Source organism: Engystomops pustulosus, chromosome 5, assembly GCF_040894005.1.
Source record: "Engystomops pustulosus chromosome 5, aEngPut4.maternal, whole genome shotgun sequence".
NCBI lineage: Eukaryota > Metazoa > Chordata > Amphibia > Anura > Leptodactylidae > Engystomops > Engystomops pustulosus.
Genome location: NC_092415.1, coordinates 52,064,881 through 52,088,096, shown reverse-complemented (window position 1 = coordinate 52,088,096; position 23,216 = coordinate 52,064,881). Strand labels below are relative to the sequence as shown.

General features: G+C 38.8%; 1 protein-coding gene across 2 annotated transcripts in view; it reads right to left on the bottom strand.

Moving 5' to 3' along the window:
* Positions 1-23,216, bottom strand: part of PRKDC (protein kinase, DNA-activated, catalytic subunit) — a 105,111-nt gene that overhangs the window by 58,717 nt on the left and 23,178 nt on the right. For both annotated transcript variants that reach the window (XM_072151948.1, XM_072151947.1), the window contains exons 18-36: positions 21,445-21,604; positions 20,501-20,587; positions 19,717-19,836; positions 18,603-18,762; positions 16,810-16,916; positions 16,345-16,435; positions 15,749-15,912; positions 13,692-13,844; positions 12,563-12,670; positions 12,206-12,432; positions 11,976-12,070; positions 11,448-11,547; positions 9,367-9,500; positions 5,695-5,946; positions 4,714-4,928; positions 3,745-3,953; positions 3,489-3,621; positions 3,005-3,163; positions 2,083-2,286 (exon numbers count right to left, since the gene is read on the bottom strand). In XM_072151948.1, the coding sequence (XP_072008049.1) occupies positions 2,083-2,286; positions 3,005-3,163; positions 3,489-3,621; positions 3,745-3,953; positions 4,714-4,928; positions 5,695-5,946; positions 9,367-9,500; positions 11,448-11,547; positions 11,976-12,070; positions 12,206-12,432; positions 12,563-12,670; positions 13,692-13,844; positions 15,749-15,912; positions 16,345-16,435; positions 16,810-16,916; positions 18,603-18,762; positions 19,717-19,836; positions 20,501-20,587; positions 21,445-21,604 (2,878 nt within the window). The remainder of the gene's footprint in view (positions 1-2,082; positions 2,287-3,004; positions 3,164-3,488; positions 3,622-3,744; positions 3,954-4,713; positions 4,929-5,694; positions 5,947-9,366; positions 9,501-11,447; positions 11,548-11,975; positions 12,071-12,205; positions 12,433-12,562; positions 12,671-13,691; positions 13,845-15,748; positions 15,913-16,344; positions 16,436-16,809; positions 16,917-18,602; positions 18,763-19,716; positions 19,837-20,500; positions 20,588-21,444; positions 21,605-23,216) is intronic.

Here is a 23,216-nt window from a genome sequence, read left to right as displayed (position 1 = left end):
AATAAAGTGAAAATCACCATACAAACCTCACATATGTAGTATAGCCACATCCATAATAACCCATAGAATAAAACAAAATCATTTTTATACCCGCACAATGAACACTGTAAAAATTTTTTTTTAAAAGGCCGACAAAAACTATGAATATTTTTATGTAAACATGATACAAAAATGGTATTGTTGTAAAGCACAACACGTCCTGCAAAAAAACAAGCTCTCATCCAGCTATATAGACCAAAAACTAAGAGTTCTGCTACTTGGAAAATGGTGATGCAAAAATTATAGTTTTTTTTTTTCCACAAGTGAGGTTTAACTGTTTAACTGTACAAAATCAATAAAACGTAAGCAAAAATACAGAAATTTGTTATTGCGGTAATCTCACTGAATCATTGAATAAAATTAACATGTTAGGGTATATGGTGAACACAAAAAAAAAAGGGCAAAAACCAATTAATAAATTGATGGTTTTTCCATAACCCCTCCCCCCCTTCCCAAAAAAACAAAAAAGTTATTAAAGGGGTTATCTGGCTGTTAAAAATTACTGAGGGCCGGGCTGGGGTGGGCTAATTAAACATAGTAAACTTGTACTTACCTCCTCCAGCGCCGTCGATGTCACGCGCCATGGTCCGTTTGATCCGTGCCCCTGTTTGTTTACAGGGGCACAGAAGCAGCGCACATGGAACTTCCGGTCCGCGATGTGGCCGGCTCCTCCCATCCGTCTCTATCTCTCAGCGTTGTAAGCGCTGGGAGATGGTGTCGGATGGGAGCTTCCGGCCACCCCTGTATACAAACCAGCGCACAAAAGAGACTGACCACGTCGCGGGACATCGGCAGCGCCGGACGAGGTAAGTACATGTTTAATATGTTTAACTAGCCCCGCCCGGCCCTCAGTATTTTCTAACACCCGGATAACCCCTTTAATAGAAATAAGGCATAGCCACCCCAAAATAGTAAAACTGAAAAATTTCATCAATAAAGTCCGCCATGAACCAACTAAAAACCATTCAATCCTGTAAGGCAAAACTGGCTGATGCATGGCCTTCCTTCCCTTCTGTGCCTCACAGTGTGCCCCTACAGCAAGTAACATCCACATGTGGGGTGTTTCCATAATAGGGAGAAATTGCATAACAAATTTTAAAATGGGTGAACGAGTACATTTTAGGGCTAAATGAACGTATTACTGACAAAATCAGGCGTTCCTAAATTTCACCTCCATTCTGATTTAATTACTATGAAGATCACAAGGGATTAACAATCTTCAAGCTGTTTCTGATTAAAGGGTACAGATTTGGACATGGGTTGATATATGGGGGGGTTTCTAATATATTTCAAATTTCATTAAAAACAATAATAATCCACCCAAAAAGTCAATCCTGAAATCTCCTTGAAAGTACAGAAAACCGATGTTTGCTTTGTAAGCCGCGTGACATCAAAATAAATTATCCAGGGATTTCAAAAATTCTGAAAACGTAAAGCAGACGTATGGGAAATGTTATTGTGTTATAAATGAACACAAAAGTTATCAGCCAAAATTTACCACTAACACGAAGTACAACATGTGACAAAAAAAACCTCAAAATCGCTTTGATAAGTAAAAGTGTTTAAAAGTTATAACCATGTAAAACAATGCATGTCAGAATACAAAAAATGAGATTGAGCCTTAAAGGGGTGTTCCCATTTCAGCAAACAAATGTTATTGTTTGTATAATAAAAAGTTATACAATTTTCCATGATCACACAGGTGCATGGCTTATTATATCTCACAGCTTTTTTTATTCTTTGATTCCAGCAAGCCATGCACCTGTGTGACCATGGTCAGATTTCTGTCCACTGGAAGTAAACATAGAAGATTTCTAAAGAATGACAGCAAGCAGAGATCTAGAAAGCCATGAGGAATTTATACAGAAAGTATATGGAAAAATGTATAACTTTCATCATGCAAACAATAACATTAATTTTCAGAAAAAGACAATACTCTGGCTACCTCCTGAACGGATTAAATCCCTACCAGTTTCAATAAAGAAATTTGAAATTCTATATTTTCTAAGTGATATTTCATGGCCATGCCCCATTTTTTGTTACCATTTTTGGATTTTTGCTAGATGAATTGAGCAGATAAGGCACAACTGTGTCCAGGTTCTTCAACAGTTCACCATTAATAGTTTCAGAAAACAAATTGTAGAAATACTCTCCATGAGAAAAATTCATGAAGTTTCTCTGAGAACTCCCAGACAATGGAACGGTTAAAATCACTGTGTTCAGCAGCCGGCTTTCAAGTTCTTCACACTAAAAAAACAATATCCTTATTAACAGAATGAATCAAGCAAATCGGAACAAAAAAATATTAGTTTAAGAGGATGTCGCGTAAATAACACATATTTCCTATCCAAAGAGCACTTCATGTTGGAACAGCAGTAGTTGTGCGATTATCTCCACTCCAATTTCTACAGTACTGCCAGGTGGCACAATTTTGGCAGGGTGAAGATGGTATATAGTTGACTGTAGATGATTGACACAAAACATCTACTCTCCTTCCTGCAGCTACAGATTATAGATTATGCACTCAACAATCCTACAAGTCATCTCCAGACAGTATCCCATGTGCATGTGGCTGCTGTACAAATGGAACCGGGAATTCAAGAAAGACTTCCCCCGGTGTAATCATTCACAGAATGACAACATATACAGTCAGGGGAAAAAAACTACCGGTATATTGACTTTTTTTTTTCCTCATTAGAAAGAAATCTGCTAAAAAAGTCTGCTTACTTAACATAAAATGGAGTAGGTAGTCACATGTTGGCCACTTTTGCTTACGCCATAGACTCTGAATGGAGCAGCAGTGCACATTCTCAAACCCCATATCCATGATTGGTGGGTGTCTCTGTAGTCAAACCCAAACCGATGAGCTAATTATCCCTAATGTGGATTGAGGATAACCTGCCTTCACTACAACACACATTTACTGACATTCGTAGAAAGTAGGAAATTAAGGAAAAATAATTACCTGTAGACCAAAATTAAAAGACAATAGCAAAATGCCTTCGGCAAGACGTTTACCGCTGACGTCTAAAGATGGCAAAGACTTTCTATCATCTCCGGCAGAAATACCTTTATAAACCACTGAAAGGAGTTTGGAACCAACAGCAAATCCACGATCAATGTCCTTAACACGAAAATATATGTGTTACTGATACAGAAGTGTATAAAGTTCAAGAGGAAAAAAAACAACAACTAGAATCGATCGCTTCAACTCAAAGCATGACGAGCAGACACATAAAACTAAGACAGAGGAATAAAATGTTTCATGCTTTAATTCTAGTGGAATTAAAGTGTGAACGGCACACTGTTTACAATAGTTGTAACAAGCTTAGAACATTTATTTGTAGTATTATTTCATTGTTCAGAGACACAGTATTGCAGCTTATTAGCAGGCTGCCAGTAAAGTAACTTCATTCATACAGGATGGGATCTTTGCATAGGTTCCTTACCTGTCCTAGTAGAGTGGAATTCAACAACTGTGCCCTGTAAAGCTGGTTACAAGCAGACAGCGTTGTGCCCAACTTAATAGATTGATTTCTGATCTCTGGATCATACAAATCAACAGCACAAAGTTCTTCAATCCTGCCCATGGAGAGGATAAAATATAACATGACAGTTAAAAACTGCAATAACATAACAATTTCAGTAAAATTTTACTTTGTAGTTAAAAAAAAAGGAATAAATTTACTGTCGACAATTGTTTACCGTTCCATGGTAATATATTTCTGTAGACACATTTCCATGGTTCTTTTGTAGGGCGATTTTGCTATTGCTTTAAGTAACTTTACACAGACATCTGGAAGGTTCTTCATCACTTGCACATCTGCTGTATTGAATCCTATACTTGATGGATCACATATAGTGAGTGCAATTAAGTTCCACAGGAAATTATTCAGAATTTCATTCTCAAGGTTCTAGGAGAGCGAACAAAAAAATTGCATTATTGCATTATTATCAATTCATAAAAACTTTTTTGTATTTCCATTCTTCATGGAAGCCATTTATTTTTCCCATGTGATGGCTTGTTACCTGCGGGATAAATTGTACTTTCTAGTGTCAAAATTTTAAATTCTGTGCTAATTCTGTACTAATAGCCTTTAGTAACCTAAAGCTTTTTCAAACTTCAGCATATATAGCGACATAAGTGGTAATTTTTGCCACCCCAGGTGACTTTTCATTTATACTTTGAGACATGTTTGACCTTTTAATCACTTATTATACAAATTTTATGGGTAGTAAAATAGGTGTTTTGTTATACTATGTAATGTACTGTTGAGATGATAGATATTAACAAACAAAGCCTGGATTATCAAATGAATAAAACTGAATGCTGGTAAACTTTGACATTTTTGCATGCTATTCTCCTGTGGACTCATTACACTTTGTGTACCAGACATGGATCTGCACAGAGGACTGGCGTGCTGGCAGTTAACATTACTGACTGTGCACTAACTTTTTTGTAACTTCTTGCCAATAATGATATGGCTTGGGTAATTGTTTTTAAAATCAATGTCTAAATAGGACTTAAATTATGCAGTCATAGAGCATGTACACTCACAATTCATTGGGTAAACTGGGTCTTTGCTTATTTAAGTGTCCTATTATTTCTTAATTTAGTAGAATTAGGAATGGTACCATCTTTAATGGTTGACAAAACATTATCGTATTGCTTACCTTCCAAAAGTCCTGCGGACAGTTTTCAAGGATCATGGTGACAAACTCAATGATTCTGACTATAATTGTGCACTTGCTGTAATTATATTCCTCTTTTTCGTGCGGACTGAATAAACTAGCTCTAAAGCAAGCCTGTGCTGCAGTAATGTCATGCATGGAAAGGTGACTGATAAAATAATGCAGCGCTTTCAGAAAAGATGACTTCTGAGAAGGATCTAAAACAAAAAAAAGACATAAAGCAATGAAAACTATTAAAGTGATTGCTTTCTTTCTAATATATCTGTCAAAAGTGAAGTAAAAAATTGCCTTCAATTATATTATATACATTGGGTGTGTCTATTATGGTATTACTTAAACAGCTTGTAAGATGAAATTGTGTTGTTTACTGCGCTATTCTTTCCTTAGTTTCAAGCAGAATAGCAACTTAAACGAGCAGATGGAGGATTTTTTGAAGTCTATGAACATGTTTAGCGTTTAAGTTAGGAGACTTCCTGATGCACTGAAATGAGTTTAAAAAATAATATATAAACTTAGTCTTACACTGCACCAAATTTCGTAAAACCATCTAAGGCTAGAGGACTTATCTGACACAGTCTAATAGTACATTCACACTACGCTGTGCTCTGGGGAGGAGGAGAAGGAGGTGACCCCTGCCTAGAGAACAGCGGCGCACGGCCACACACTGGGAAAGATAGACCATAGTCTATTTTTTCCACATGTGGCACCGTACTGCTGCCGAGCCGCCATTGACATCTATGGGGACACATATTCATCAGCATATACATCCCCCCAGACGGCCGTGTGAATGTACCCTTAAACTGTTGGGTCTCAGAAGATTAAAAAAAAAAAAAAAAATCAAAGTTAAAATCAGTGTAAAAAACAAAACAAACAAACACATACCCTTATAAGGAAATAATAATAATTTAAAAAACCTTAATCACTTATATATGCAAGTCATAGCTGACAGTCTTCCTTACTCACCAAGTAAAGTCTGTGCTTTAACAACACGCATACCCAAAAATGTATTATTACAATCCAGAGCTGCAAGCAACATGTCCATCCATTGAAGTACAGCTCGTAAAGAGGTGCTGTGCAGGTCATTAAGTGTGGGGATGTATAATATGCCACACTGTTTCCCATCCAGGCTGCCAGCACTTTCAAATCTCTCAATCAAAAAAGCGATGCCTTCTTTCTTCATTATCTCCTCCACCCAGGCGGAAGGAGATTTTTTCTCTGAAAAACAACATGTTTTTGTTTTTATGAAACCGCAGAAGGAGTCAGAAAAAAAAAAAACATTAGGTAAGCATTCTTCAAAGCTACTGGGTGCAGGTTCATACACACATGGAAAAAATTGTTAGTAGTCCTTGTTTACCCCTTTAAGGACCAAGCTACTTTAGGGTTTGCGGACCAAGCCTGATATTTAAAATCTGCCCTTGGTCACAATAAGTGGTTATAATCTATAAATGCTTTAACATAACCAGGTCATTTTGAGATTGTTTTATCATCACACTTTGAAGTTAAAGTTAATGGAAAAATTTGGACATCTTTTGTGTTTAATTATGATAGAAAGGGAATTTTGTCAAAAATTTTGAAAAATTCGCGATTCTCAAAGTTCTAAATTCTTTGCTTTTCAGACAGATAGTCATAGCACCCAAATAACTACATAAATAACATTTCCCAAAGGTCTGCTTCATGTTGGCATGGCTTTTTATTTTTATAGATTGTTTAGTTTGCTTTGAATTGTGGGTGCAATTTGTCACATTTAATGAAAATTAGAAAAACCTATATTTAAAAGGGACCTGCTCAATAATAGTAAAACCACATAAATTACACCATTATAGAAACTAAACCCCTCGAGATGTTTGGGAAACCAACCAAGAAGTTTGTTAAGTCTTTGGGTGCTTTACAGGGGACTTGGAATTTACAATTTATAAATTTTTTTGGACAATACATTAATTTTGGCCCAAAAACGACAAATTCACAATAGATTAGATGACAAAAAGCTTAAAGTTTAATACTCAATTTCTCCCGAGTATGCCAATACTCCATACGTGTTGATAAACTGCTGTATGGGCACACGTCCGGGCATAGAATGGAAGGAGGCGCCATTAAAGAGCAGATCGGCATTGCCACATTTTCCAGGTTATAAAATGTTTATTTTTTATGTAACAGAGACATATTATTATTATTTCCAGGATGAGATCCATTTTTCAGTTACATCATTTAGAATCTGCCCTTGGTCACAATAAGTGGTTATAATCTTTAAATGCTTTAACATAACCAGGTAATTTTGCGATTATTTTCTCATCACACTTTGGAGTTCAAGTTAATGGAAAAATTTGGATGATATCTTTTGCGTCTATTCCGGTTCCTCTTCTGTCTTTCCCTGCGGCTCCTCTTCTGTCTTTCCCTTGCGGCTCCTCAGTCAGCCGGAACCCCTGCCCCTGTAGTTAGCCGGGCCCTTGCCCGGTAGTCACCCAGCCCTCTGCCCCTAACCTTAAAAAAAAAACCCTCACCTTTCTGGCGCCCCCCTAAGGTCTTCTCTTCTTCGGTCCGGGAGCGCCAGGTCCATGTGGCGCTCCGGTGCACAAACTGTGACGTTAGCTGCTGTTGACACACACAATATGAGGATCTACCGCTGCAGGACCAAAGAAGAGAAGACATGTGGGGGGCACCGGAAAGGTGAGTTTTGAATTAGTTTTTTTTTTTTCTTGACTTCAGTATACGCAGAGTTTGAGATTTTCAGCACATTTTTTTGTTCGGTAAAACCTGGCTTATGCTCGAATATATACAGTAATTATGAAAAAAACAAAACAAATTTTAAATCTGAAAAAGGACCAAAAGAAGCATATTTTACATTTGTAGTCACTTATTGGCAAATTTTATAAAGAAAAAAAAATATGTAATTAATGCAACTCAAGTCAAAAGTCTGAGATATCATGAAAAAAAAAAATAAATAAATAAAAATTGTTATTATATGTAAAGCTTTAACAGAACTGTAAAAAATTACCAGGACCTTCAGGTACCAATGACCATCGGTTAACAATATGGAACGGCATCAGCATAGACTGTTTTTGCCCCTTAATCTAAGGGGCAAAAAGCTGCATAGTCTATGCAGCTACATAGAAACTTTGTAAATAGATAGATAGAAGAACAATATTCAGTTTACCCTTACTCGAAAAAAAGAATGGAAAAAAAACGGCGCAAGGAGGATACAGGTTAAAAAGATCCAAAAAAATAACCAGTAAATGTTAGTACAAAATTGATTAATCCTCCGCCTCTACGTTCATCCACTCCACATTTAGGAAAAAAGGTGCAGTACCTTTCCAACCAGAGATTTTTGGTACTCACGGGGACAGTCCTTAGTCTATACCCAATGTCCTCAGCGTTGCATGCCTAGGGCATGAAAAATCCTCATACAGGGTAAGGTAGCTCGGCACGGCGTCCCTCCTGGGGATTCTCAAGGTAGCTCGTAGCTTCTGTGCTACTCCTAATTGTTCCCACCCGGGAACTTGTTCTTCCACTACTCATTCCACTTTCTTCGTTCCTTCTTCCAATTACTATTAGATTTGGGAAGAGAAAGGAAAAAAACGATGGTGCAGTACTTTTTGATCGTAAAAATAGTTTTAATGGAAATACTCACAAGAGTAAAGATTAAAAAGGCCTTATGGATAAAACAAACACGCTCGGTATACCGCCCGACTCCGAGTTTCGCCTGATATGGCTTCTTCAGGGGCTTACCGGCGTGTTGGGCTACGTGTCTTTTATATGCAAGTTCCCGGGTGGGAACAATTAGGAGTAGCACTGAAGCTACGAGCTACCTTGAGAATCCCCAGGAGGGACGCCGTGCCGAGCTACCTTACCCTGTATGAGGATTTTTCATGCCCTCGTAGCTTCAGTGCTACTACGGAAGAAGCCATATCAGGTGAAACTCGGAGTCGGGCGGTATACCGAGCGTGTTTGTTTTATCCATAAGGCCTTTTTAATCTTTACTCTTGTGAGCATTTCCATTAAAACAATTTTTACGATCAAAAAAGTACTGCACCATCGTTTTTTTTCCTTTCTCTTCCCAAATCTAATAGTAATTGGAAGAAGGAACGAAGAAAGTGGAACGAGTAGTGGAGGAACAAGTTCCCGGGTGGGAACAATTAGGAGTAGCACTGAAGCTACGAGCTACCTTGAGAATCCCCAGGAGGGATGCCGTGCCGAGCTACCTTACCCTGTATGAGGATTTTTCATGCCCTAGGCATGCAACGCTGAGGACATTGGGTATGGACTAAGGACTGTCCCCGTGAGTACCAAAAATCTCTGGTTGGAAAGGTACTGCACCTTTTTTCCTAAATGTGGAGTGGATGAACGTAGAGGCGGAGGATTAATCAATTTTGTACATAGACACTTTGGACAGCGACATGACTGCTTCAAAGCATATACAGGCAGTCCCCGGGTCCCCGTTTGTAACTAGGGTCGTAGGTAAGTCAGGTGTTCTTAAGTAGGGGACCGCCTGTACAGCAATAAAAACAGCTCATCTGGGATAACATGATTATGAGACAGAGGGAACAGATTTTGGCTCGTAGAATGGTACAAAGAGAAATTAAAAACAATGTATTGCAAAGTACAGCACCAGAAATTAAATTATGTACAACAAATATTCACCTGGCAACAAAGGTACAAACTCAAAGAAGAGCTCCATTGCCTTGTGTCTGCAATCGGTCTGAGGGAGGCCACATTGTTGTAAAAGCCAAAGGACAATATCCAAGAGACAAAGAGTCTGACTAGGAGGAAATCCTCTAATTCCGGGGAGAAAACAGAAATATTAATCTTTTAAAAACTTTTATGTTAAGCAACAATAAAATACTAAAACAACATCATGTAATAACCATTAATTCATCTCATCACTATCTAGATCCAGAGAGCAAAGCAAGAGGAAGCGAAAGTTCTGTCACTGTAAGCTTATTGGTCAATCAAAACTCCAAAAACGTCCATCAAATGTCATAAAGCTAAATATTCACCCTTCTCCCACAAGAGCTGGGAAAGGTCAGACACCAAACATCAATTATATAGATAGGGCAGAATTTTACAGAATTTAAAGAAAGATTTTGTTGCCTGTGTGAAGACATTTGGGCAAACTGTGTATAAGAGGTAGAAGAGGAGGGAGATATAAAGAAACTAAGGCATTTTGAAACTCCCTGTAAAAAAAAACTACATCTTGTCCTTAATCGTATCTGCTTCTGAGCTTCCAATACATGTTCACATCTATTATGGAATATAGAAGCTAATACAATACACTACAAATATCTAGCTTGTATTTGATGAACATCCTTCACTGATTTATGAAGATACTGAAGTATCTTGAAAAGCTTCTGATCTACTGGTTTATTAAAGGACAACTGTAAAGCTATAGTGATTTTACCAAATTATTATATGCGATTCCCCCTATAAAAACAGAAGGATCCTACTTTGTGCTGCTCACCCTTTTCCTTGGAAGTTATGGAATTTTCTGTTCTGAAAGTGTTTGACAAAAATCTTTCTCACCAGAGGTGAAGTGGGAAGAGACTAATGTCTGTCAGTCTATGTCCTCAGGCTGGGGCTAGTTAGCTTGCCCACAGATCCCATGATGCATTGTGTAATTTACCATTAAATCCCTTTAGTTTCCTACAAGTAAATCCACTGAACACTTCACAGTGCACATAAAGGATTCAAATGGTGACCATCCTGGCAGCTTCCATCACATGGAGGAGCAGGGAACATTACAAAAGTGGTAGAAATCATTAGTACACCAGTTACATGCAGTGCATAGCCTGTGCTGTGTGAGCACTAATGGTTAATAGCTTATCTGCACAGAGCACAAAGCCCCCAAGGTGGGGGAAGGGCTGCAGTATGAGGTTTAGAGAGAGACACAGAAAGTTCTGTAGAATCACAGAGTGGGATGGAGAGACTGATAGGGAACAGGGGAGATCTTGTACCTCACCATTCTGAGCGAGGTGTTTTAGCTCCGGACTGGAGCTTTCATCATTGCCTGATAAATGCTCCTATGCGTAGCTGAAAAGCGTCGCAGTTGAATATCACAATACACTTGACCACTACACATGGTCTCAAAACTTATGCCCACCAAACTGCACGTCAGAGTCCTGTTAATTCCAAATATATACTTCTTACCCATTTGTGCTCTATCACACTAGGGTTGTGCTTTGTTCTTTTGACTGCTATCTCGCTGTTGGGCAAACAGATTTTTCCCCAGGCCCCCATCTCAGGTCTTTTTGAAAACTCCTCCTCTGTTAGCAGGTGGGAGCAGCCTCTCCCCTCCAAGGAGTCAGTACAGTTTGTAGATTTTTTTTATACTATGGACTCCAGGGCTTGTAAGCACAGACAGAGGAAGCAGCCATTACAGCACTCAGATAATCTGATGAGCTTGATAAAGAAACTACTGGATTTAGGTTTAAGTTGTTTTACATCCCAAGAGCTATTGAATTGTGTGAGAAAAAAAACCCTTTACAGTTACTCTTTAAGAGAAAAATGTCAGCATGTAAAAAAAAATATCTGCTAAGTTATAGATATTTGTACACATTATCTTTGGACTTTTTTATTTTGAGCATTCACTTAATGCTTGTTCAGTTAACTGCACACTATTTTTAGTTGCCAGCAGGTGATAAATCTGGTGGCATCCAAGAATTATTTCATAAATTATATAAAACAAATAATAACAATAACGTGTGAGTAAATTACATTACAAGTACCTTGGTACGCGCCTTCTGGATGACTTGTTCAGGTTGCCGGCCTTTTGAGTTATAATGCGTTTCAAATGATCAATGGCATCACTGCACTGCTGAATGGTGCCTATAAATCAAGGCAAAGAGTTTTTGCTGTACAGTAGATACATACATTTTTTAAAATGCAATGCAAAGTCATCATGTCCCTATTGCATTTATGTTTATATCTAAACGCTTGCGATTGGGAACAAGAACCACGTGTTTGCATTATGTTTGTTCCTGATCACAAGTGCTTAGGTGTAAACACATATACAATTGTGTCAAGCTCCTCCCCGCTGCCTTTGAATTGTGCGGCAAACACAGTACAATTGCAGGACATGACTGTGGCCTTACACCATCTTCTTATCCTTTTCTTTTAAACCTGCTATAAAATAGGAAATCTATGCCAGTCTTCATAAAAGTGAATATAAGCATTGTATGTTAATGGTGCTAAATTGAAGAAAGTCATAAACAACCTTGAAAAAGAAAAATAAGGTTAATCAGTGTGAAACTCACCTAGAGATCTTTCATCTCCATGTGATAATGCCAGGCTTTGCATGTACACCACTAAGATCTCAAACACAAACTGTTGCACAAGAGCATCTTCTTCTCTAAAGATGATACAGAATTATTGAAATTGACAATTAGAAAGCACCATCCGTCATATAAACACTATTAGACCGTTTACAAATATACAACAATAAAGTCTACAGTTGTAATAATTAAGCGGTTGATATTAACCTTACCTGAATTCTCTGTACACATTGTTAAAAGCCAGAGCTGCTCCCAACCTCTTAAAAGCATTGGGATGCAGAGCGAGGCTGTACAGTCTTTTGAACAGAGACTGGGTGTTTACAGGACTTTGTTCTTGTTGTTTTGGTGTGGTCTGCTTTATTGACCATTTTAGAAATTCTTGAATGCAGCGTCCTGCAAAGTCCCGCAATGTACTATTACCCGGATCCACAATTCCATCCTTAGAAGAGACAATAGTTGCTGTGGTTAAACTGGTTGCATAAATAAAGTGTCAATTCACAATTTAAAAAAAACAGAAATATAAAAGAGAAAAGTCTCTCAAGACTAAATAATGAAAGGTGTAAACTTACCAGAATACAGTCCAGCAAAGCCACGGTGTCATGACTCTCAAATTTTTTGTTATTTGTGAACCAGTGAATGATGCCCATAACAAGAGGCTCATATAACTGTCTTGTTACCTAAAAGAAAAACAGAACACACTAAATGCTGGGCATCTAGAGTCCACTAACTAAATGCATTTCCATTATATTTCAGGGAGGTGATTAGTCTACTAAATGTTCTACTCCATTAAGGCTTAAAGGGGTTTTGTGGGCTAAAAATATCAAGCACCTATCCCCAATGGTAAGTGGGGTATAATGAGCAGCACCACAGAGAAGCAGCACAGAGAATTAAACAGAAAGCAAATGACTCCATTCATGGCAGCCGCTACAGCATATTGCCCATTGAAAGGAATCAAAGATGATCTGTTGTTGGAAAGAATAGATGCCAAGATGGTAAGAAACCATATGTAACTATAGAGTAAGTATTTAGAGTTGTGAACAGGAAAATCCCAGTAAGAGCCCCATAACACAGTAGTTTTAAAAACACAAATCCCGACTGAGTTTGTGCCAAATTTCTTAGATTTTTTTTTTCTCGGCTATAAGAAAAAACTTTCTAGCAAGGTCAACAATAAAATAGAAACATAACAGCTTTTGATGAGAAAATATTGAAAAACATGAAAAAGCTGAAATATTGGTATTTCTTATACAAGTCAAAAGATAGCAAATACATGGTTTAACATAAACTTCTGTCTGTCTTGGCATCCGATTGTCACACCGCAATCATCTCACCGGGCACGCCGATTGGAATGAAGATGTGCCCATACATTTAAATGCCTTCGGTACCGTTGCAATTGGCATTTAAATGGTTAACACCGGCACCGATCACAAGTGTTACAGATGGGTGTTTGCTGCTTTATGCCGCAAACACAAGGTGAGCATGAGGAGGACTCAGCTCGTGAGCCCCTTCATACTCACTCTACAGCATCTGAACGTTCAGGAACCACATAAAATCTCCATACAAGAGATCATAAGGGAATATATAATAATAAATATTGTAATATGGTGGCATTTTATATCGGAGCATGTCCTGCACACACACCCACAAAACACAAGAACTACTGCAGCTACATAGATTAAAATAAAGCCATAATCATCTTACCTGATCAACATCACAAGCTAAGCGGAGCAACACAGGAAATGTATGTTTGTATAGTCTGTACATTGGTGGGGGGCCTTCTAGAGCATCAGGTATCTGAGATGCTTTTCCTAACATAAAAGTAACCAAGCTATGCAAAAGCTCACATGCGGCCACCTAAGAGAAACCAGAACATGTATTATAACAATGGAGCCTAAATAGATGATAAATAAAGCACATTTTTAAAATCTACATCATGAAATCAATCTGTCTATTTGGGGCTGGGGGGAGCAATTTTTACACTAAAACAGAACAGGTAGGTGCTATTCACTATATTTTTATCTATAAAATCTATGAAATGCACTGCAAATATTTGGATAGTGCTGTCAACTGTATGGGTGAACATGGTGAGAACTTATAGAAAATGTGGAAACAGTTTCCACCATGCAAACCAAAACTACAGCAACAGCAGGGCTGTGAAAAGTATATTTTCAATCAAGGTCTACAGCATCGCAGTCCAAGCATTCACTTCTCTGTTCCTTGTAATGGCTGCACATTCATGTATACCACTTCTGGCTTTCACTTGGCTTTCAAAGGTCAATGACCTAATGCACATGGAGGAACTGACCGCCTCGGCTTATGGTACATTGAAGAAATTCCACACAACCTGGCTCCCCGGACACTGTTCAGGATATCAAAAGCCTACAGACCTCTCCTGACCACTGGTGAGTAGTCTGGCCTTCAGTGTGGGCTCAGGTACACCCAGTGGATGCCCTAACTTTGCTGATGACCCCTCCTTCCGCCCTCTCCATCCCTGGGTGAGACAGGGTTTTTTTTCTCTTCCTCCTTTTCTCTTCATCCCCCCTCCCCCTGCTTCCTTCCTCTTCTCCAAATCCCACACAGAAAGCTGTAGAAGGCTTCTGACTGAATACAATGGGGGGTGGGGGTGGGGGTGGGGGTGGGGGTGGGGGTGGGGGTGGGGGTGGGGGGGTATATTTAGGAGAAACACACTTATCAAGGGGTAGTTAGTTTGAGGCAATTCTACAACTAATGTGATGTAGGCTTGGAAAAGGATGTGTGATTGTGCTGGAAAATGGGTGTCTGCCAAATAATATGCAAACTTAATGTATGCAAGATTTATCTTTCAACTTTAGAGACTTTTGATATCTTTAGCTCAGAGCAGAGTGGTGGGACTGTTGAGTAACTCAAGGGAGAGACAGCCCAAAGCCCTGCAGGATTTGCAGACCTGGATTAAAGGGGTTGTCCGAGTTTTGAAAAAAAACTATATGTGGCCGGGAGCGGGCTGCCTAAAACAATAAAGATGTACTTACCCTTCAGTGCCCTCCGGTATCAAGCGCTGCTGTTGCTCCGGTCCGGGCGCCATGTAAACAAACATGGCCGCCGGAGCAGCGCTGCATTCAGCTTCCGGCCGGACCCAGCAACCTTCCGGCCCCCATACACAATGCTGTGTATAGGGACGGATAGGCGTACCCGGCCAGCCTGCTCTGGCGGCCATGTTTGTTTACATGGTGCCCGGACCGGAGCAACAGCAGCGCTGGATACCGGAGGGCACCGGAAGGTAAGTACAGCTTTATTGTTTTAAGCAGCCCGCTCCCGGCCACATACAGTTTTTTTCCAAAACTCGGACAACCCCTTTAAAAGGTTACTTGCCAGTGTCCTGCTGCTACTTACTATACACACACAACAATATAGTTACAAAGATCTGCAAGGCTAATAGCAAATGCTACCTGCAATTTAGCATGTTCAAAAATAAAGCCAGAATCCCTTAAACTCGGTTTTATAAACCTTGTCAACATATTGGTGGCGTTTATCAGGACTTCTGCGCCACACCAGTGTTTTAGTGTATTTCTAACACTTGCAATTATTTCCCCCTTTCCACCACCTCCACACCTGAGGGCGAGTGGGCGTTCCTGTCCAGCGCCTGCACACTCGCTGCAGCAGGCAAATTTTGATACGAGCGCCGGTATATGATAAACAACCCCCATTATTTGCAGTTATCACATTGTTAACACAAACAATTATAACAATATATAATATATATGGTAACAATATAAATGTACTTTTGTCTGCCTGTCACTGGCAGAAAGTGCAAGATCTGTAACACGTGGCAGAAAAGTGTCCAAGTAGATCACAGGTTTCAAATCGGAAAATGGTACTGCAAAACTCAGTCTTTTTTCTGTGTCCCATGATACATGCTTCTTTATCATTTCTTCCGTAGATGAAGCTTTCAAAGCAAAATAGAAAACAATGTAAGCAGTAAAAAAAAACAAACAAAATAAAAAGATAATCCATACAATACAAAGTGTAGTATGGTACTTTGAAATGAACCCACCATCATAAATTGGTCTAATAAACCACTACTAGTGGTCTAATAAACCACTACTAGTAATGTCAACTGGCTTGTTCTGTGAGCCATACCGAAAGTCAAACAAAAGTTAATTGAGCACAAGACATGGGATTAAATGTTATTCATAAGAAAACCTCTTTAACACATCTCCCAATGTTGCAATGGCTAATTGTTTCATACAAGAATCTATTTTGTCCCCAATCCTTGTTGCACTATATTCCGCTATGTATTTACCAGCAGCAATCGCTAAACCACTCTGAACTATTGCAGCCATAAAAAATTCTTCAATAGCAAAATAAGAAAAGTTACCTGTTACCAAGCTTCTATTAATCTTTCCTCCCAAAGATCCAAGCAATTTTACAACTCTACTCCTTACTGCTGCTAGAGAGGACTCGTCTTTCTGAAAAGCAAAAATAAATAACATACCAGGTTTACACAAAACCAGGTTAATACCAAGAGCCACTGGTAAAAAAAAAATCCCTAAAAGAATAGACTGCTGTTGGCAAACACAATAATAAATTAAATATAGTATTCAATGACAGATACAGAATCCTTTTGGAGATATATATATAGTAAATAAAATTAATGTACACACTTCTCTTAAAATACCAGACATATTCCTTCTATCAATGTAATCCACAATCTGTACAATCATTGAAAAACATCAGTGGTGGTCCAACACCATAAAAAAGAGTAACAATGAAGTAATAAAAGTCATGACTTACAGAATACTCACAAAAATTCTTAAATTTTACTCAATTAAAAATGACTCACCACAGCGAGTGATTTTGTTCTCTTTATTTGCTTAATAAGATATTTATTAAAACCTTTTTGTGTTGCACGAGACAGGCGGTCTACATCAAGAGCATTCAGAGACTCGTCTAAAATAAATCAAGTCACACTTTATAATAATACTTTTTATAACCTTCAATGCAAAATAAAATATTTCAATTCTATAAAATATTTAAATAAAAATAAGAGTTAACAATAGGATAATTTAATAGTCATTAAGTTAGTGTAGTGGACATACAGAAATACAATGGAACTTAATGTAAATTGTATTCTATTCATGCATTTTCATTTCTATTATGTGCCTATTTTGTTTGCCTTTTTACATATGACCTATTTGATGGGCGATTGGTTTGGCCTAATGTTATTGTACATTTTTTTGCATAAATAATTAGAAAGAAATGCGATGCAAGGACTCCTGCCTGTTGGCCGTACAACAAAGCCAACACAAACTACGATGCAGTTTGGCAGGAAGACATTGCATTATATTTCTATATGATGAAAGGACTATGCTCAGCCCCTGGAATCGGGCCAGCATATGGGCCTAAAAGTGATCCATGCATCTTGAACCAGCCATTAGTCGCTATCTTATATATAAAGTCCAAACTGCAGAGAAGCATTTTCCGGATAACAGACAGGGGGAGTTCCCAGAATTGGTTAATAATGGATTATGATTGCATGCCGTTAGCGAGTGTGATAGGCCTACCTAAACAACCTGTGCATATATCTGATCACATGAAACCACAGCATGCCTACATGGAGAAAGGGGGTGAGTAGAAGCACATGGAAGTATGCTGTGATTTTATGCGATACATACCTTCAGAAGACGTTGCAAATCTTATTGGACCTTAAATTATGTCATCTTATCACATGTCATGCTCAGAAAAGCCATGACATGTGGGAAGGAGTATTTGAGAGGGGTCGGACGGAGCAGGACAGAAATATGGTAAAGTTGATTTATGGGTAAAAATTTTTAGCTGAAGGACAGGTGTCAGTTAGTTAATAGGGCTCTATGGGAACATGTCATTAGCTGTATTTGTGAAGAACCTGGTGGCAGGTTCCCTTGAAGTAACTTTGAGAGGCCAAAATAATAGCAAAACCCCATAAATTATCCCATTATAGAAACTACACCCCTCAACTATGAAAAATAGAATAATCACTGATGGTAGGTACTTAGTACTCGCCTTCCTGTCCCCCTGCACGGTGCTGGAACATCCTTTTGCTATAACCTAGAAAAGCCGCATTATTCAGTAATGCACTTTTATGTGGTATGCAAAGTAGTCCAAGGCGCTCTGCTGAGCACCTCTCCACTCGGATTTAATTTATCCACTCCTCAGGCCCTTCTGTGTTCCACCTACAAAGTTTGCAGAGAGCTGGTGAAGTCACTGGCTCTCAGCTAATCTCCTGCATGCCCTTTGCTAGAGTAGGCAAAGTGGCCCGCGTAGCAGTGAGTGTTAGATTTGCCCAGCTGTTACCGTGGGTGCCCAGCTTTCACATACTGCTGTAAATACCTGCACCTTATGACGTAGCGTTACGTCAAGGTGGGGGAAGGGGTTAAAAACAAAAAATAAAATTCAGAGATGTATCTATTGTTATATATTGTTATATATTGTATAATTATGTTATATACCTTTTTGTGTTTGCAGTTCCTGAGCCAAAATGGAAACAAAGTACACAGATAAAATATAATAGAAAGATTGTCACCTCTGCTAACAGTTCAGTCTTACAAAAAGCCACATTGTGGTATGTACATAGCTGAAATAAAATAACATAAATACCTGTTGATGATGTGTCTGTCAAATAACCATCAAGAGATGGCAGAATGTCTTTGTAGTAAGGCTCCATAATATATGCAGGAATTCGAGATGACCATTCTTCAAGTGCATCTAGGCCTGCATCTGCTAGTGGTGGGAAGCTTAAGCCTAATTTAAAGGCCGTCTAAGGGGGAAACGTAATGTTAAATGTTTTCGTATGTGTTCGGTCTATTGCCCACGAGCTTGTGCGATGTGACTTACTCGCATCACACACGCATTGTAAGTTGCCTAAATGTCCGTCCTGAATGCTTAAAGACCGGAACTAAACTCAGTATGGCAGTTCAGGTCTCAAAACATTCGGGCCGGACCTTCAGGCAAGCTTAGGAATCAAGTGTGATGCAAGTAAATCACATAAGACACATTTGTGGACGATAGACCTTATAGTCAATTCTAATAGAAAACACAGCTATGACAATCTAAGAAAAAAAATCAAAATAAACTTTAACAAACAAACACAGAGAGCTTCATTATACAAGTAAAAATGCAAACAATGGCTTCTTCACTAAGGAGGTTTTTTTAAACAAAAAAGTCCAATAAAACACAGATAAGGCTTCGTTCAAATCAGCATTGAAAGCTCTGCAAAATTCATGGACCAAAAAAAAAAAACGACTAATCAAATAAAGGTCACTCCGCTGCAAGTACAATAGACCCGCAGTTATCAATAGGGTGTTTTGGTCAGAATGAATGTCCCTTAATTTAAATTGTGTGGGCTCAAATTATTTTTTGCTGGATTTTTTATTGACCTGAGTAAATAATGGAGAATAACAACGTAACAACCACCAGAGGTAGTAACATGGCATAAGGTAATGGAGCGACCACCTGTCCCGATTCCCAGCGTTGTATCATGCAGGACGAGTGGGCGCGGCCGGACGCAGCACGTTTGTTTAGATGGGGCAGAAACCAGAGAGATGACGGCGGGAGGCCCCCTCCCAACCACCATTAGCTTTTTTATGGTGATGGACAACCCCTTTAAGGAAAAATCTTGTTTGAAGAGTGGCGGCATGGTCACCCTAAAGAGAGAGTCTTTTAGGGAGTACCTACTGTATAACTGAAAAATTGGTAGAACAGTATAACTTACTTGTAAAGATGGGATGTAGGCTTTCATATCAAGCATGATTATATCATAAGGTAATGAAAGGATTAAGTTTAAGCAAGATGCCAGAAGCTCATCCTTAAATTGCTTCATTTTAGATGATACCTAGTATTAAAACAGCAAGACATCAGTATTAACTATATAAATTACATATTTCCATGACATTTAGGGAAGCACTATCATTATGACCCATTAATGCATTAAATCTCTTTTTCTGAAAGCTCTGCAAAATATGGCAAACAAATCACGTATTGGGGTCCATGGCGTCACTGAAAATAAATATCCCTTTATTAAGGATCAATGTGATACACATCTCAAATAATAGTGTGCAAGGAGGGCGGAAGTTGTCAGAGAAGAACGAATCGGCCTCTGTAAACAAACAGGGGTATAGCACCAACGGGCGGTGGCGCAGGACAACGGGAGCGCCGGAGAAGGTAAGAATAAATTGTTTTTTTTTTCCACAGTCCCCCCAAGACAGCTATTTTTTTTTTTTCTTAAATACCCGGTCAACCCCTTTATGCACACTTGACTACAGACAGACCTCTCTACCCACTATGACCTCTGGTGAAGCTCTCTGGATGCTATACTTGAAATACAGACTGTAAGGTGTCTGTAATTAAGCTTTATTGATAATCCTTGTTGCCATTACAGTAAATAATTGTAAAAATCAAATTGTCACTGGAACTAAAAAAAAAAAAAATAATAATGTACAGAATCTATCATGTACGTAACCCTGGGACTGCCTGTTTTTGAAACAAAAAACACCTACCTCTTTTCCAAATTTCAGAAAGAGAGCAAAGCAAGAAAATTTTTCAGGATTTTGTGGACATTTGCTTGCACTTTTTGGACTGACACCCTAAATAGAACAAAATGCACTCATTTAAAAATACACACATGCAATTTAATAAAAAATGTAAATTAGTATTTGTGGGCAGATATGTAAGAACCTGAAAGTTTAATACCAATTATCTAACCTCTTTGGTCAATAAACATAGGAATAAATGCACTTGCAAGTGAAGATACAATGTGGTTTATAAGGGCTGCGAAGTTAGTAAGCAAAAGTCTGATTCTTACTTATCCACTGATTTAGGCCCCTTTCAAAGAAACGCATAGAGAGGGTTCGCGGGCTGAGCCCTCTCCATAGTCTTTGCTGCATATTACATAACCCTTTCATTACAATGTGCGATCAGCACATTGTAATGAATGAGGAAAATCCCCATACTGTAGTATGGCAGTATATGATAGGATTGATCAGACAACATAGGTTAAAAAACCCTGGGTAGTCTGTAAAATAGTAAAAAAAAAAAAAAATTATAATAAAAAAAACCTACAAATTCAAATCACCCCCCTACCCTAGAACTGATATAAATATTAATAAACAGTAAAAATCAGAAACAAATTAGGTATCGTTGGGTCCGAATGTGCCCGAAAATATAATGACGGTTTTTCACTGCGTTTAACCCCGTAACAGAAAATAGCGTCCAAAGTCGAAAATGGCACTTTTTTGCCATTTTGAAAAATATTTTAAAAAATCAATAAAGTGAGTAAAAGGTCGTACAGTCCTAAAAATGATAGCAATGAAAACTGCATCAAAAGTCACAAAAAATGACACCACCCACAGCTCCATAAACCAAAGTATGAAAAAGTTATTGGCGCCAGAAGATGGCAAAATTAAAAATTATCAATAATAATAATAATAACAATAATGCTTACCTCAAAATATCTTAATCTTTTTGCATTTTTCATGACAATAGACAGCAGCCTGTAAAAGCCACTAACCAGTGGAAGTCGTGTGGACTTTAAAACTAACTCATAACCAAAAACATAGACCCAAGGCTCAAAGAACTCCACATGTTTGTTTGGTATTATTTCACTTTAAAGAAAAAAAAATATATATTTGTTAAACAAAATCCTAAGTTGAATAAACAACTGTACAATTTACATTAAAGAGAACCCGTCATGCAAAATAACCCCCTAATCTAAATATATTTTCATAAACTGCCATTAGAAAGCATTGCCTGTATCCCTTCATTGTCCCTCTACATGCCTGTAAACTTAAGTAATGAGGTCCTAAAGCTGTATGCAAATGACCTGTGAAATGTCCAATGAGTCATTAGCATATTCAAGCTGTCACCTTATTCATGAGTGGGAGGCACAGCCACACCCCCAGTGCTTGACTGACAGCTGCTCCATGTAATGGCTGCTCCATGTGCTTGCTGGTGGACACGCCCCCTGCTGCCTGTGTGTGTATAGGAGAGATAAAACAGCTCCAGGCAGCCATGTGTATAGCAGAACATGTCAGGTACTTGTGTAGCTGGTGTCTGTGTCTCACATGTGTATTTAGAGGATGCAGCATGTCAATAGATGCAGCACACACACTAGTAATCCTTTACTATACATTACACACAGACATGAGCAGGGGGAGGAGAGGGGAGGGGTAACAGGGGTGACATCACTGCCTCCGACCATGTGACCAGCCTCATTTACATAATAAAGAATACATGATTTTATAATGATTAATGTCTGAAGTGACTAGATAAAGGCTGGTATGGGATCCTTGTGAGCTGCTCCAACAGGTAGAGGTGACAGGACTAGTGACAGAGACCTGATGACAGGTGTCCTTTAAATCTGAATAAAATGTAAACTTGCAGCATGAAAACTTCACTGTAACCAAAACATGCTCAAAAAGTAAGGAGAGGGGTGCATGACAAAAGGCGCTGCACTAAGAATTCTGGTAAGAAATATGTAAATAAGCTTTGCCAGGATGGGAGAAGGAAACTTGTGTCTCCAATGCCACCCAAAACCAGTTCCAAATAAGTAAAACCCTGACGTCAAACAGTCAGACATGACACAATAGGTGTGCAACACTGAGCTTATCAATACCATCTGCAGACAACTGTGGTTTCTGTGAAAGACAGAGAACTCATTTGTCTAGTAAAAAGATACAATGACGGTCAGCTGACGGACAGTCCATGAGTCAGCTGACCAGGGGGCTTGATGACATATTTAGCCGCTATTGGAGAATAGTATGGGCTACACCCCCATCATTCCCTACTGGGAGGAGTCATTGCCTCCTCCTGGACACTTCATTGGTGTATCATGGTGCCCATCACTGATGTTTTAAATGGGATGCGCCTCTTTGTGAAGGACCCACTTTCATAGGTTCAACTTGGTCCCACGGGGAGGGGCTTCATTGTTATATACTCGGCGTGACAGCCCCGCGCTTAGCATTTAGCCCAAACCCCTGATGAAGCCAGTTCTACTGGTGAAACATGTCGGGGGGCTAATGTTTGGAAAATTTTAATCAGCAGTGTGGTAGAATCTTAGGCAGGCAGTGGCAATAATTATAATACCATCAGTTGCAATAGGGATAGATAGTGTCAGACCTAGATCACACCTGGACCGTTCAGTCCACTATATCTCTAACGATAGGACTAGGATCTCCATACAGTATTTATAACAATACAGCCTGCTACCACAGCGGC